Consider the following 16,914-nt stretch of genomic DNA (forward strand, 5'->3'; position numbering starts at 1 on the left):
TGATGGGGAAGATGCAGCCATGCTCTAAATGAGAAGGGATGAAGACAGCCCTGTGACCAGTACTGGCTCTGTCACATCTAGTAAGTCTGACTGTAGCTGTTATGGGCTCATTGCCCTGTTTAGAGTTGGACAGTGATGGACCAATGGAGAGAAAGCCTTAAATATCATTTGGTAGCACAGCTAGTGCTGCCAGTTACTTTACCTTACAAGAACTGATGAAGTGTGAGGTAGGAGGCTGGGATAGATCCTTTTCCCTTTCTTGGCACTGATGGAAAAAGTTGTTCAGGTATGGATCCTAAAAGGATAAGATTTCACATTACTGTGCATTACAGACAGCATTAGAACTCAGCTTCACAAACTGGTTACAGCAATTGCCTGTGACACCAAAGAACACACTTGGTCCCTTACCACCTCAGACACAAGACAGATCAATCTATTTAACCCAACCCAATGGCCAGCACAACTTGCTATATTCAACTTATTTCTAGGTGCCTTGAACACTCTTTTTTTAGTGTTGTGAGAAAGTAATTATTTCTTCACAATCTATGGGATTCTAATGGCCACTTTTTTTCCCCCAGCTGCTCATAATAATCCATTTTTTTGCCTTTGGAAATGAATGCCACAATTTTTTTGTTGGAGTAATCTTAAATTATTTATGTTTTTCCTTGGAGTGTGTACTCCACTATTGTCATCTTGCCCCTCTACATTCAAATAACTCTTAAATGTCAGAGAAACAAATTCATACAAGGTTTTAAAGCAGCTTGCCCTGGCACTTTTTGTTTGCAAGCAGGTAACAGAGCTAAGAGGAAACTCATCTTACCTGAGTATTTACAGTTGACACAACCAAAGTAGCGACTCTGAAGAGTGGTTTTCCACTATCCACCCATTTTACATCACAGCCAATCTGCTATTAAAACAAAAACAACTACTAAGTTTTCCCATTTATTTCCTACTTATTCAAGTCTGTGTCAGACTCTCACTGTTCCACCTTTTCCTCACAACAATAGTAAAGTAAACACAGGGAGGGAGAAATAATCCAAACTGGTTGGATCAGTGGGAAATTGCAGTATCACACCACAAAAGTGGAGCATGAATTGTGATTGTGGAGCATGTGAGCTGAAGAATGAGTGTCATAGGGCAGGAGTGTGTGACAAGAGTTCTCTCTAATCACTCTCACTCATATTTTGGAGAAGTTTGATGCAGTACTGTAGAATACAGTTATTTACAAAATATGCATTTTCCATATACATTTGTGAATCAGCAACATAGGACTCCCAGTCCAGGGGTACCTGGGTGGAATAACCCCCTGCACCAGTACAGTTTAGGGGCTGACCTACTGGAAAGACGCTCCATGGAGAAGAACCAGGAAGTGGAGAACAAGTTCCCCATGTGCCAGCAATATGCCCTTGTGGCTGAAAAGGTCAAGGGAGGTTCTCCTCAATCCCTCTACTCTGCCCTAATAAGGCCACATCTGGAGTTCAGTGCCCAGTTCTGGGCTCCCCATTTCAAGAGAGACAGGGAACTACTGGGAAGACTCCAGCAGAGGCTACAAAGTTGAAGAGAGGACTGGAACATCTCCACATCAAGAGGATGGGGCCAGATTCTTTTCAGTGGTCCCCAGCAACAGAACAAGGGCCAACAGGCACACACTGGAAAGGCAGGATGTTCCATCTGAACATGAAGAAAAACTGTTCTTTCAGGAAACCTTCCTGTGGGGGTTCTGGAGCCCTGAAGAAGGCAGCCCAGAGAGATTGTGGAGTAGCCTTCTCTGCAGAGATTCCAAACTCACCTGGAACATGATCCTAGACAGCCTGCTCTGTGTGACCCTGCTTTAGCAAGGGGGTTGGGACTAGGTGATCTCCAAGGTCCCCTCCAACCCCCACCTTGCTGGGATTCTACGGTACATGCATTACCTACTCAGTGATGGGCACCTGAATGTTCTAAACCAGACACTATTTATTGTGTACACTTCCAGGTAAATGCAAATGCAATTTTGATCTTACATAAAACATCCTAAAATAAATGCTCTGCATCAGTGGAGTAGCAAGGAAGTGTGCATTGATACCTTTCCACTAGCTGGCTCTTGAAGGCTCAAGTAACTGGGAGGCAGACTGCTTGCCACTGGCACGCTGTGCTCTTGGGAAGCCAACTGGGCATCCTTCAACAATGGAAGCCATGCGTATCCCACTGTGCACAAGAACAAAGCAGTGTGAGTCTCTACAAGAACAAGCTGCTCAAGTTCACAGGAAGACAAAAACATCCAGCCAGAAATTCTGCAACCCTTATTTGAACAAACAGCATTTATACTTATAATTGAAAGTAATTCTACTACAGGTACCTGGTGTTTCCAGAGCCTCTTTCTTTTTGGCATTAGCTTTTGCATTTATGTCACAGGTGACATGATAAAATGAAAACAGAATGTGGTGTTTCTTATGGAGTTGAGTGGGAAGTTCAATTTTCACCTGAAATGTAAAATGTTACACCTCGCTTTAGTTAAAAAAGTTGATCAAACCAGGTATCAGAGATGGTGACATTGTTCACTACAAAGGTCTTAAGTACAACTTGCCTAATGTTTCTCTGCATGGCTAATAGGTGTTCTCGTAAGGAAATGGTTTAGGATGACCATCCATCACTGTTACCTAAAGCAGCTTTTTAACTCTCTCTCTTGCGGAGGAATATTTGCATTTATGATGAAAAAGTGCAAGATGAAAGAGGACAGGACTGGAGTGATGGACCCTGCTTAGAAGTGACCCACCCTGCACTCCAGCAGCTGTAAAGAGCCATCACCAGTCCCCTGTTTTCTGAATGACCAAATTCTGCTATTGCTTCACCTCCATTTCATGGCAGAGACCACGTAATAAAGGCTGACATGAAAACAAACTCTTACTGATGATTTCTGCTCAGTCTTAAATCCCGCACCATGTCATCCGTGAATCCCTACAGATTGCCTTTGAGGTAAAATTAGCCTATCTGAATAAAAATACAATGGAAGGATGAGAAATTGCTAATAAATGATTCCAGTGCAAAATAAGCTTAGGGCTAAGAATCTAGCATTACAAATACAGATGTGAAATGGGCATTCAGACGTGGAGATTAAGACAACTTTCTTGACAACGTACTTCATCCATTTACAGACTGTCCTTGCTGTGTGAGGATCACTGAGGGTAGGAGCACACCTCTCCCAGCCAAACCAGCTGTTAAGATCTGAATCCAGTTCTTTGTTCACCCTGAAAGTAATCTCCCAAATCAGCTGCCTCACCAGCATCGCATGACCTAGTTGGACTGTCCCTGCTCACTGCAGGGGGTTTGGACTCGACAACCTTTAAGGGTCTCCTCCAGCCCAAACCATTCTGTGGCTCTATGATTTTCAGATGCATTAAATCCCAAAACATGGCTCACAAAGTGGGGGATTCTAGATCTCTGAGGATGTCATACTTTAAGCTCCATGTCTGTACCAGAACATTAAACTGGTATTTCACATGTAGCTGTACATTATCTCCTGGCCTTGCCTCTGCCATTTTATGATAATTAACTTCAACTGAAAAAGGAAGCCAGCAGTTTGGAAAATCCTGGCTAAATACTGATGCTGTTTGCCAGCCTTACCACTACACAGAAAGCAGCAGTTGAAAATCCAGCACAGACACATGCCATTCACAGCCCATCAAATACACTACACACTGAAATGGTGCCATGAACTTTACCTGGAGAGAGCCTAGGGGATCAGTCCATGGTGGGAGTGGAACACAGATGAATATGCAACGAACACTTAGCAAAGGCCAACATATCAACTCTATTCTAAAGCTGCACCCTCAAAAGCAGCAGCTAAATTACTTGCTGCAGCCACCACACATCACTGGACATGCTGTCTTAATTACTGGATCAACAGAAATGCCCCAATGCAGAGCTGGTGTCGCAGAGGGGAATTTGTTCTGACAGCCCTTCACCATCATGTTTACCGTTTGCATTAAATTCAGAGATGCAGCTGGACCCTTAACATGATCCAGAAGTGCATTTTAGAGCACAAGACTGTTCCTAATTAATTCTACAGCATCTTATCTGCACTCAAAGCACCTTCTAGAAGGAAGGCTTCACTGAGTTAAGGAAGAAAACTAAATAAGTATGAGGCTGTCTGAAAATCTACGCGAGACAGACCCGTCCAGATCCACAAGAAATTGTTAACACAAGTATTCTTTATGCATATTTTTCTGCCTCATTGCAAACACATGGGACTGGCAGACATGGAATGAAAGAAAAAAAGCAGACTGACCTCATCATAGAAATCAGGATTCTGGGAATGGTGCAGCACAGCAGTGTAGGCTGACGATGTAAATAACGGTCCACCTGGCTTCCCATAAATACACTGATAAAAGTAACAGGCATTAATTATACTGGGAAATTCTGCTGAGCCCAAGCAGAATGCATGTACATTGATAAAGAGATCATGAAAGATTGATAATTTCTTTGATCAAATATTAAAAGAAATATTTTTAAGTGCCCAGACCTGCAGATTTTAATAGGCATTTCCAGTAAAAGTCCATTGATCCTGTGAAAATGACCTTACACTCTACTGAGCAATGCAGACTCTTCAGACTTCTGCCTTGCTGTTAGCAGAGTTTTCAGAAGAATGCTTCACAGAAGCTATTTCTCTTTTACACAGATCCATACATAACACAACACCTTTACTGACTTTTCAGTGTACAAAAGCTACGCCAGTTAACCACCTCCTTGCTGGCAGCATCCAGTCTGGAGGCTCTTGATTATCAAGTGATGGCAACTTTATCTTTGGGGGAACCAAAGCAAAACTTCAATAAATAGCCTTTGGTCAATAGCAAGGATTAAGTCTAAGGTTATTTTCATTTTGTGCCTACCATCTTTAAGCAAATGTCCCGAGCTCAGTGAGAAATAGAGGGTAAATGACTAAATTTTAGGCTAAAATGCACTGTAAAAAAATAGGCTACTTTTGCTAATACCATCTTCTCTCCCCTCCACAAGTGAGAGAGGCATCACTGCAAGCTGGGACCATTATGACCGAGATCAAACAGCAGCACAGAGCAAATGTAGGAGGATACATGAAGACATTCACCCATTAATTGTTAGCACAGCCTTGATTCCTGGGTTTTATAAAGGATGTTCTCAGAAACACTGCTTTCTGAATGCACTCTTGTGGCTCACCTTCAGTGGCTTCGCTCCTTCTTCATCAGAGCCTTTAAATTCAATACACACTGTTATATTCCGTGCCTGAAAATAAAGTGTTAAAGCTTAGCTCTGAAATGGGGTACTCAAACACACAGGAAAACCACTAGGGCTGAAGCAAGCCATTTCAAACTCTAGGAGAAACACACACACGGTGTATCAGCATTTAAAACACCTTGGAGTCACAGTGATACCAGAAGAAATACTGTTTCAAGTCATTGGCAAATTGCAAGCCAGATCTCAAACTGTGTTAGGAGCACGTTATAAAGTGACCAGCACTTACCTGTGTCCTGTCCTTAAGGAATTTTCAGTCACCAGGAAAATGCAAATTCCATTTAAGAACTGCAAATATTACCCAGATTAATTTTATCAGCCCACATTTGATGAGCATGCAGCCCTTCTGAAAACTGTGAAAAGCTATCATCACATTATCTCTCTTTGAATCACTGACACAACTCAAAATTAATCCATAGATTCACTTCATTAAAAAGATGCCAATATTTTATGACTGCAAAAAGGTCAAAAGCCAAGCCAGTGGCTCACACCCCCATTTCCCCCTCCTCAAGAAGAACTCCATGTTAGTGAGAGTTCAGCACAGCCATGGCCTGGCCCCATACTGTACCTTGTTGAAGTATTTTTGGCTATCATACTTGAGGTGTTTGGGATAAATGTATAACTGGTTCTTGTAAACTCTGTAAGGTCGAGAGTATTTGGTTGATTCCTGTACAAACTCCTCAACTTCCACGGTGGGTTGGTGATTCCTTATGTCATTAAATGGCTTGATTGGAATAAATGATGAAGTTACACAGTCTTGAAAAGAGCAGAGAAAAAAAAACCATCACATACTGTGTTTGCTTTTATGGCCTTACTACTAAGTAACACGGAGATGGAACAAGTGAAATCTTGCCTTAACTTGCCAAGAATAAGTAATGGTGAGAGCAATAGGCCAAACCCTGCCTCAAACTGCATCCATGCCTCCTCAGAGCAACTACAATTCATCATCCTGAAATGGTTTATCTCTCTCTAGTTAAACAGCATGAAAACCTCTTTTGACACACAGTGTTCATTGACATTTGATGGCATAACAGCACCAGTGGTATAGGGACAGTTTCTACACAAGTGACACAGTTCCTAATTAATTTTACAGCTCAATATCTCATGAAAGTTTTTCTATTATGTAAGACCATACTAAATGAAATGCAGAAACAAGTAGTGCAGAACTGGATTAAATATATGATGCAATTGGGAGATGAAAATGAGAACTCTGTCAGCTAGACAGCAGAGATTAAAGCCAGACAAAGAATAGTTTGCCCATGCCATGGAACTGGTGAGACATTTAACTACAGCGCAGAATTTCTCTGGTACAGCATTTAAATTATATTGCAGCCTTATTCAGACAATTCTTTCTTACATCAAACAAATGCTTATGTCATTACTCTTTAGACTGAGGGAATTTTCCCTGACTTTCCAGAGGAACTGGGCACTTTCCTGGCACATATGCCTTAAAAGACAGACTCTCACTTGGCCACTATGCACACTGAGCCAGGTAACAGTACAAGGCCCAAGGTGCTTTGGATCATTTTGATCATTTGCTTTTAGAAATCTTAGTGAAATTTTCTTATCTAATACCCTGTGAAGATGGTGTCAAGATGGGCGTGAGTTTCTGCAAAAGTGAGTAACAGTTGCAAGTACTGCAGGTCCTGGCCTAGTGGAAGGTGTCCCTGCTCATGTCAGGCGGTTTGAAACTGGACGATCTTTCGTGTCCCTTCCCGCCCAAACCATTCTATGGTAAAATGTGGCCTCTGAACCACGAAATTTGAACAGAGGTAGAATGACCCAGTTAGAAGCATCTGTTTTAAGTTGTTGCACTGATGCCAGAGTGATCTCTAAATGAAGTCTCCATCTAGCCTGTGATCTTGAAATGTGCTGTATGTCCCATACGTGCTAATCCACAGGGGAGATGAGCATCACAGCCCATCCACAGTACAAGGTGATTAACCTCAAGCTACAGAAGTCCACTCATCTCTTTTGTCTGATCCCTTAGAGACCAGAAGTGGTCCTTGGACTTTCATTGTGTGTGGATTCAGGTACAGAATGAAGCAAAGAAATGGTGCAATTAAATGAAAATAAATCAAGAATACTCTCTGGCATAGACATTTCTACACAACAGTGGACACTTCTACCAGAACCATCTCCAGGCAGTGGTTATGGTTGGAAAGCTTATTATGATGTCCTACTTAATTAGCAACATGAAATGGAATCGTACTTGGATGTTCCAATGGAACACAGTCAACTCCAATCTCCAAACAGCCAGGTATAGTCTGGATTTTGCTGATCTTCTCTGCTCTGCAATGACAGAAAGGAAAACCTTTCAGAGCACTAGGACAAGGGAGAAGAGGCACATCAGAGGAATTAATGTAAAATGAAAATTAGAGCGTGACCAAAGATGCAAATATAGATGAAATACATTTAGCATACACCTACTGGCTATTAAATCAGATGCAACAACAGGAAAGATATGTGGTTAGTTTGGGGATATTTTTTGTTTCTTGGTTTTTTTACCTTCTTGGCCTCAAACCTGTTCTCTCTTTGCAAGCAATATTACTGCATACCTTGTAGAAGAGGAAGAAACTGATGAACCTAACCTTGTGAAGACTAATTTAGTCACTTTTTCTTTCTAAGGTTTGAATCAAATGCTCTCTAAAAGGAAGACAAGGAGTTCACAGCATCATGGATTCTGCAATGGCCATGCTGAAAAGGGACCAAGATATGGTCCTTGTGCCCAAGCAATGTAAGAAGAGATGCTAAATCAGTTTTATCTAGGACATGCTTTAGACAAACCCAGTAGATGTGACTCTAGTAAGAGCAGTGGTAATTGCAGTGAAGTTTCCTGACCAGACAGAAGGCACAGGAGATTAAAAGTCTGATTCAAATCTTCTAGCTGACATTCTAACTTTCTACAATCTGACTTTATATAAAATGGAACAGGAGAAGTTAGATTAATTCATTTCTGGGCATATTTAGGAGTAGCATGGACAGGATGAAATCCACAGTTCAATTCTCACATCATTTATCCAGCATAAACAAAGACTCTGCTCTAGAATTAATCTGATTTACACCTGTGTGGAAGAGTATCAAGCCAAACCACTACTCACTAACTTACACACTGCCAAACTTTTGGAGGAGTTTTTTCCTTCCCTTATCCACTCTGCAGTTTGTCATGGAGACTCAAACAAACAAAACAGAGGAGGGAGGAAACACTTCTCTCTATTTCTCTTTTTCTGTTTCTCTTCTTTTTCCCCCCTAACATAATATTCTCTTGTTGGTTACTTCACCTGCACTTACCCTCATGCAAGCTATTTTAAGGACTCACTATCTATAACATTTATTAATGTGCCAAATAATGTTTCAGTTTTCCTGCAAAGTCCAACCTAAAGCTAATGTGAGAAACACTAATTTAGCATTGCTGCTTCAGCAGTGTGTTAAATGAAGGGGAAAAAAAAAAAGCTGTGAAAATTATTCTGTACAGCATTGTAAAGCCTTTGTTCATTTGCAAAGCAAATTAAAATCTGTTCCTTACCTTCTGTACTCTGCTATTAGTTTAATTAAGTCTTCCATGGAAATTTTGTTACTTTCTTGCCTGAATAAAGGTGAGAATCGGGAGTCTCTGTCAACATTTCCGTGATTATCTTTAAACACTGGTCTGTGAAGAAACAAAAGTGACATGTTTACTAACACTCAACCAGATAGGTATGTATATACCCCTTTGAAATCGTAGTGCAATCTTTAATAAGGCTGTGATAGGAATTGTAACACAGGTTGAAGTGCTCCCTGCAGAGCCTCACACATCTGTAGGACCACAGGCAAAATCGGTTTACTTGCATCTGCAGTCCTAGTCCTGCAAATATTTCTTTGCTGGGGTTTAATGCTAGAACAGACCCCCATCTCATTCAGCATCCATCATTCCACTCCTCACCTGTAGCTAAGTCTCACTTGAGGAAGCTGGAATTGTAGGGCACCTCACTGAGTCAGCTCTGCACTCCCACCCGCCCCCCCATCACCTGGCTGCATAGCCATCTTCTCCAGCCTCTTGGTCAGCTCCTGGGGCAGCCCCAGGGAGGTCATTCCTGTCTGACAGTCACTATCCCTGAGCCTGATGTGGCTTTACCATCTGTCTCACACATCAAGGACACAGGCCCTCATGTCAACAAAGAGACTGACTCCTTACTTCAAGGAAGTGTTCTGAAGGATTCATCACATCAACAGGTAGTTTTACCCACAAAGTTACTATCCAGTGAAAATCATGATTACTTTAATTAAATGGAATCATCTTGAGCTGCTAAATCCCAACCACTATGTCTCACCATATAAAGAAACATATCCTTTTGCAGAACCAGCTTAGAGACTTCTACAGACTCTTCCTATGCACTGAATCTGCTCTCTGTGCTCCAGCAGAATGACGCCAGCTCGCTGGGGCTTAGCTGTTCTTCACTAAATAAGTTTGTGGAGCACTGGCTCAGTTTTTAGTGAAACAGCTACAAATGAAATGGAAAAATAAAAAGGGTATCTGCTTATAACTGGGAACAGTAAGTATCAGCTGTTGTGAACACAGGAAAACATTCCCTGAGATTTAAATTTACATTCCTGCTCATTGACACTTGTAAGATTTAATTAAAACATTCCAGTGCCCCTGTGTATCCCCATGGGTCACACACACTGGCTGGGCTGGATAATGTAACTGCTATCCAAATTAACAAACCTTGGATTCAACTGTAGTATGAAAAACATTGCTTAACAAAAGTAAAATGTTCTTGACACTAAGTGCTGTTCTGTGAATCATTTGGCCAGTCTTGCTTCCTTAATTTACTCCTCTGTTCCACTGCCAGTGAGAAGAAGAATTGATACCAGCACAAAGTGTTGCCAGATGCAAAATAATCGAGTAAACCTTTGGAAGAGGATCCCAAAGAGAAGTATAAATGCACTGTGTCTTAAGTTAATGAACATGGAGAAGCACCACCACTTGGTTTCTTTGTAACTGTGAGAATAATCAGCTCTCTTCTGTTGGGGGTTTGCCTCCAGCAGTTAGAGAGAATAAGGTCCACACCAACACACCACATCAAATATCTTCAGTTATTAGGCTAAAACACTCAGTGAGTGATTTGCACCTCTGCCAGGTGATGTTGAGCAAACTCAGGCTCTGCTGGAGCCCATTAGCTAATTCTAGAGCAGGCTCTGACACCAAGTAAATCGCCGCTCAGCACAGCAGGATGCAGGGGCACTTCCCAAGGCATGGCTGTGGGTCAAGTGGAAAAGGAAACAGGTCTGTGCTGGAATCTCACCCCAAGTCAGTGGTACTAAGCCTCCTGGGAGGCTCAGGGTATCTGAAATATGCTCTTGTCGCCAAGAAGGCAAATGATCTCCTGGGGTGCACTCTTCTTCTCAAGAAGAGTGTGATAAGCACATTGAGGGAGTTTGTCCTCCCCATCTGCCCTAGTGAGGCCACATTTGGAGTATTGTGTCCAGTTCTGGGCTTGCCATTTCAAGAGAAACGGAAAACTACTGGAGAGTCCAGCAGTGGCTACAATGATGACGAGGGAACTGCAGCATCTCTCTAACAAAGAATGGCTGGTAGATCTGGGGCTGTTTAGCCTGAAGAAGAGCAGACTGAGAAGGGATGTCATCAATGCTCATCAAGGGTGGGAGTCAAAAGGATGGAACCAGACTCTTTTCAGGGGTGCCCAGTGACAGAACAAGGGGCAATGGACACAAACTGGAACCCAGGAGACTCCATTTGAATGGAGGGTGCTGCGCACTGGACCAAGCTGCCCAGAGAGGTTGTGAAGTCTCCTTCTCTGGAGAGATTCCAAACCTGTCTGGACATTGTGATCCTGGGCAACCTGCTCTGGGGGTGGACTGGATGCGGAAAAACTGCTCACCTCCAGTGTTAGATTGAGCATGAGACCTGCAGCTACTGTAAATCAGCACAGCTTCACTACTAGCAGCCACTCCAACCTACAGCAGCTGAGAATCAGACCAGCAGCTGCATGAGCTGCTGAAAGATGCAACTGTTAGGCTCTAGAACAAGAACTTTATGAGAATGGAGAAGGTTTGAAGGAATATAAAAACAGATCTCTGTGAGTGACATTTCCCCTCATCTACAGTATGTAGCTCAGGCACATATTTGCAAACTTTGGCAGCTTTGGCAGGAAGATGAGAACGGGGGAGGTATCTGACACGCTGTAATTCTAACACATCCCGTAATTATACCTGCGAGAGCAGACAAGACACCAGATCCCATCAGCGCCAGCAAGAAACCAGGGAGGAACCCTGAGTCATGCTTTTGAAGGATGCTAACAAACTGGATGTCACATAAGCTCACTAAGAGTTTCAGTCACATGCACAATACTCAACTGTCAAGATTTTGGCTTGCTGAACGCGTACGTAAAAATCGCATCTGTAACTGCTTTAAGGAGGGAAAATTTCCACACAAACCCAGGAGTATGGTTAGTGCCAGAATGAAATGACTGGAAACCACATTTCCAAACCCAGAGTTTTGCTCTGCTCAGAGCCAAACCATTTTTTTCCCCCTGTAGTGTGATAGTCTCCTGTGGAAACTTCTATTTTCAAGCTGTGAAAAACAGAAATAGATTTTAAAGAGCCAAATTGTACTTTGGTTTTTACCAGAGAGAGTCCTCAGTAATGTTAATACCTAAAGAATTAGAATAAACCTTTATTAGAATAAACCAAACCAGGTTGGAAGAGACCTTCAAGATCATCGTGTCCAACCTATCAACCAATCCAACCCACCCAAACAGCTAACCCATGGCACCAAGCACCCCATCAAGTCTCCTCCTGAACACCTTCAATGACGGCGACTCCACCACCTCCCCGGGCAGCCCATTCCATAGCGCAATCACTCTTTCTGTATAGAACTTCTTCCTAACATCCAACCTGAACCGCCCCTGGCGCAGCCTGAGACTGTGTCCTCTTGGTCTGGTACTGGGTGCCTGGGAGAAGAGACCAACTTCTGCCTGTCTACAACCTCCCTTCAGGTAGTTGTAGAGAGTGATAAGGTCACCCCTGAGTCTCCTCCTCTCCAGGCTGAGCAACCCCAGCTCCCTCAGCCTCTCCTCATAGGGCTTGTGTTCCAAACCCCTCACCAACTTTGTTGCTCTTCTCTGGACTCGTTCCAGCAAGTCAACATCCTTCCTAAACTGAGGGGCCCAGAACTGGACACATGTAAGTGAGTGCAGAATTTGACCCGAAGAACTAAAGTTCCTTGTGCAATGTCACTGATACCAACATACTCAAAACCTTGGTGCAGTTGGTCAGTTATTTTTAAAACATGGTATCTCACAGAATCATTCAGCCTCTCCTCAGAAGACTTGGGCTCTAGCTCCTTCACGAGCTTTGTTGCTCTTCTATGGACCCACTCCAGCACCTCAATGTCCTTCCTGTAGCGAGTAGACTGAAACTTAAAAGAGTATTTGAGGTGCAGAGGAATGCCTACACTTTGTTCACATGTCTGAGCCACTAGCAAGACCCTGAACTGGTTAAAATAGATCATGCCACCTAAAGATTGCTACAGCAGTGATATACCACTGATGGCACCAACACAGACCACATGTAGTCAGGACAGAGTTAATAAAAAGCCTCAAGTCAGCCTGACGCCAAGCCCCAACCTCTTGCCATTGTACAGCCCATTGCACGCTTGAAAGTAGCTCTGTCAGCCCATGAGACACCCATCAATATGATTTTGATGAATGCTCCTTTGGCTACCCAGCAGCAGTAAATATTAATGAGTATCCCAGAGCTGGCAATGACAGAAGAGAACACATTACCTGCTTTTCTCTTAAACATGCACATGCTTCTCCTGTTCCTACTGGATATTGACAGAAATCCACAGCATTAAAAATTGAGTGAACTCTGCAAAGAGCTGTACATCACTCTGTGTTTTCTTCTGTGCCACCTAAGCACCATACTCTAAAATCACAAGCTTTTACCTATTCTTGGTGAGGGAAACTGTAATTCTGGAGCTCTGTATGCCTACATCAGAGGCACACAGTTGTCCCTCATGGTCATGGTCATGGGCAAAGCCACAATGTGACTTTTTCACCTTGCACTCGCTTTTCCTTCTTCCCTGCATCTTCAGGCTGATCTCCAAGGTCAGAACAGAAGCCATAAGAGAACAAGGAATGCTTTCACTCAGCAATCAATCCCTTTGCCTTTCTATAGGGAATATAAAATTGTGTATTCTCTGCTCAATGCATGGCAGACAGCACAGGCAGCTATCACAGAAACACACAGGAAGGTCTCAGACAGGTTGCTCTTGCATTCCAGGGCAACATCATGCTGAGGACAGGGCAAGGGGTGATGGTTTTAAACTAGAAGTGGGGAAATTTGGATCAGACAGAAGGAAGGCATTTTTCACACCAAGGGTGGTGTCCCAGGTTGCCCTGACAGGTAGTAGATGCCCCTATTCTCTGGAAACATCCCAGGGCAGGTTGAACAGGGCTCTGATCAACCTGGCTGGGTTCAAGATGTCCCTGCTCACTGAAGGGAGGTTGGACTAGATGACCTTTAAGGTCCCTTCCAATCCAACCCAATCCGTGAGTCTGTGCAATTGCAGAAGACTGTGAAGGAAAATACAAAAGAGAACAGAGAAAGGAATTACACCCAGGAACTTGAAGGGAGAACAAAAAGAAGAAAGCCTATCTGGCTTTGTGAGTTAATGTGGTAGGAGATCAAGAGGCACAGATGTGTCTCAATATTGAGGATGTGACCAGCAAGATGTTATGCAGGAGGAAAGTAATAACAAAAATCCACTACTCACTCGTAATAAAACCCAACTGACCTGCCCAATGAGGACATAAGAGCTCCTGGTCACCTACTAACCACTGAAAATGCAAGCACACCTGTAGTATAATCCTTCAACATCACCCCAAGGCACAGTTTTAGGGGCACCATAACCTCCAGGTCCCTGATTAGATTATTCCTAAAACTTGACAGGCACCATTGCAAGAACAGAGCTTCAAACTTGCACTCCTATGTTTTAGAGCTCTTTCAGACTGTAATTATCTTTGTAGGAAATTCTTGTGAGAACTGTGACTTTGAAGTCCCTTTAGTAATTTTTTAGCACCAAATCAATGCTGGAGCTCATGATAAACTGCCATTCTACCAGCCACCTTTGCTACTCCCTGGCAACTTCACGACAGACCAGCAGAACAGATTCCATCACAGTAACATTTAGTGAGAAGGTCACCAACATTCAGTTGTGTGAAAAACAGGACAATGATATAATAAAGCTGTGAGATATTCTGAGGTCCCAAACCATGCAGAAAGCTTCAGGCAGAAAAAAAAAAAGAACAAAAGAACACAATTCCCAGGGCAGAATAACCTGTAAGATGCTTATAAAATTATATAAGGAATTAATACATACCTCACTGACCAAGCAAATGGCATTCGGTATTTCCCCAGCTTGCTGCAGAACTGCTTGTTGGATTTTAGCACTTTCTGAGCACACTGAAAATAAAAGAACACAGGAATTATTTAATCAGCATCATAATACCTGAAACACAGCACAGATCACATTCAAATACTCCTTTGCTGCTATTGTGTCTGAGTAGACAGAAGAGATATTACAGATGAATTCCAGAATCCCAGTATAGTATCACAGTATAACTAAGGTTGGAAGAGACCTCGAGGATCATCGAGTCCAACCTATCAACACAGACCCCATGACTAGACCATGGCACCAAGTGCCACGTCCAATCTCCTCTTGAACACCTCCAGGGATGGTGACTCCACCACCTCCCTGGGCAGCACATTCCAATGATGAACGACTCGCTTGGTGAAGAACTTTCTCCTCACCTCGAGTCTAACCTCCCCCGGCACAGCTTGAGACTGTGTCCCCTTGTTCTGGTGCTGGTTGCCTGGGAGAAGAGACCAACCCCCTCCCGGCTACAACCACCTTTCAGGTAGTTGTAGAGGGCAATGAGGTCACCCCTGAGCCTCCTCTTCTCCAGGCTAAACAATCCCAGCTCCCTCAGCCTCTCCTCATAGGGCTGTGTTCAAGGCCTCTCCCCAGCCTTGTTGCCCTTCTCTGGACACACTCAAGTGTTTCGATGTCCTTCTTAAACTGAGGGGCCCAGAACTGGACACAGTACTCAAGGTGCAGCGTAACCAAAGCAGAGTACAGGGGCACAATGACTTCCCTGCTCCTGCTGGCCACACTATTCCTAATGCAGGCCAGGATGCCATTGGCCCTCTTGGCCACCTGGGCACACTGCTGGCTCATATTCAGGTGGCTGTCGATCAGCACCCCCAGGTCCCTCTCTGTTTGGGAGCTCTCAGCCACTCCCACCCCAGCCTGTAGCTCTGCATGGGATTGCCGTAGCCAAAGTGCAGCACTCGGCACTTGGACTTGTTGAATGCCATCCCATTGGACTCTGCCCATCTGTCCAGTCAGTCGAGGTCCCTCTGCAGAGCCTTTCTACCCTCTAACTGACTAACATCTGCTCCTAACTTGGTGTCATCTGCAAACTTGCTGATGATTGACTCAACCCCCTCATCCAGATCATCAATAAAGATGTTAAAGAGGATGGGGCCCAGCACTGATCCCTGGGGGATGCCACTGGTGACTGGCCGCCAGCTGGATGTGGCACCATTCACCACCACTCTCTGGGCTCGGCCCTCCAGCCAATTCCTAACCCAGCACAGAGTGTAGTGGTCCAAGCCACGAGCTGACAGCTTAGATAGCTTAGTAGGGGGTGGGAAAGGACCTCTGGAAATCATCCAGTCCAACCCCCTTGCCAAAGCAGGGTGACCCCCCCCCCACAGATTGCCCAGGATCACAATGCCCAGGCAGGTTCAGAACCACTCCAAAGAAGGATACTCCACAACCTCTCTGGGCAGCTTGGTGCAGTGCTTCAGCACCCACACAGGAAAGAATTTTTTCCTCATATTCAGATGGAACTTCCTGGGTTATGGTTTTTGTGTTACCCTTTGTCCTATCACTGGGGACCACTGAATATGATGCTGCTGAAATTCTTTCGCTACCCCTTTCAGGCAGAACTGTGTTAGTTACAGTTCTTCCACTTTACTGTGACATACCCAACTGCCTGCTCTCAAAGAGAAAGAGGTGCCTATCCCAACTTGGCTCATATATGAAGTGCAGCAACTCATAATTATTCAAAGATGGCTGAAAGGGAATTTCACTCTGCTAAGACATAGCTAGCACAGGGATGCACCACAAATGGATTCACATGCTGCAGACAAAATAATGCTTCAGTCAGTCACTGGAGCTTGGACATCTGCTTTCTTCAGCTGGGCCTCCAGTGAGCTTGTTGTGCTCAGCAGCTGTAGACTGGTGAGGTTTGTGAGCACAGTTTGTCTCCAGCTTCCAACAAGCTGAAGCTGACAACAAAGGAACTGATGTTCTTGTCACATTACCTTAAAAGAATCAGGATTCTTAATGTAGGGCTCAGCACTACTGGCAATGTTTCCTGTAAGCACCTTTTCGATTTTTGCCACCAACACGATCTCAGAATGAGGATTACTTATGGAGAAAAGAGCCTGTGGAGAAAAGAGAATAGTTGTGATGCTGGAACAATGAAACCCTCCCAATGCTCTCTGCTGATGGGAACAGTCACAAACCAAATCTAGGCAGAATTATTAAGGATTATTATCTCTCGTTGCTAGGGCTGAAGTGAGCTTGTGCAC

The 16,914-nt window shown here is 43.8% G+C and overlaps 1 protein-coding gene across 7 annotated transcripts in view; it reads right to left on the reverse strand.

Annotated features, from left to right (window-relative positions):
• Positions 1–16,914, reverse strand: part of DOCK10 (dedicator of cytokinesis 10) — a 161,090-nt gene that overhangs the window by 51,200 nt on the left and 92,976 nt on the right. For all 7 annotated transcript variants that reach the window (XM_068145507.1, XM_068145506.1, XM_068145504.1 and 4 more), the window contains exons 13-23: positions 16,645–16,767; positions 14,633–14,715; positions 8,774–8,896; positions 7,460–7,539; positions 5,816–6,003; positions 5,173–5,238; positions 4,268–4,360; positions 2,339–2,462; positions 2,066–2,187; positions 821–907; positions 203–295 (exon numbers count right to left, since the gene is read on the reverse strand). In XM_068145507.1, coding sequence (XP_068001608.1) covers positions 203–295; positions 821–907; positions 2,066–2,187; positions 2,339–2,462; positions 4,268–4,360; positions 5,173–5,238; positions 5,816–6,003; positions 7,460–7,539; positions 8,774–8,896; positions 14,633–14,715; positions 16,645–16,767 — 1,182 coding nt within the window. The remainder of the gene's footprint in view (positions 1–202; positions 296–820; positions 908–2,065; positions 2,188–2,338; positions 2,463–4,267; positions 4,361–5,172; positions 5,239–5,815; positions 6,004–7,459; positions 7,540–8,773; positions 8,897–14,632; positions 14,716–16,644; positions 16,768–16,914) is intronic.

The sequence above is a fragment of the Melanerpes formicivorus genome, unplaced genomic scaffold (assembly GCF_026170545.1).
Source record: "Melanerpes formicivorus ecotype bairdi unplaced genomic scaffold, bMelFor1.0.p_v2 SCAF_12, whole genome shotgun sequence".
Taxonomy (NCBI): Eukaryota; Metazoa; Chordata; class Aves; order Piciformes; family Picidae; genus Melanerpes; species Melanerpes formicivorus.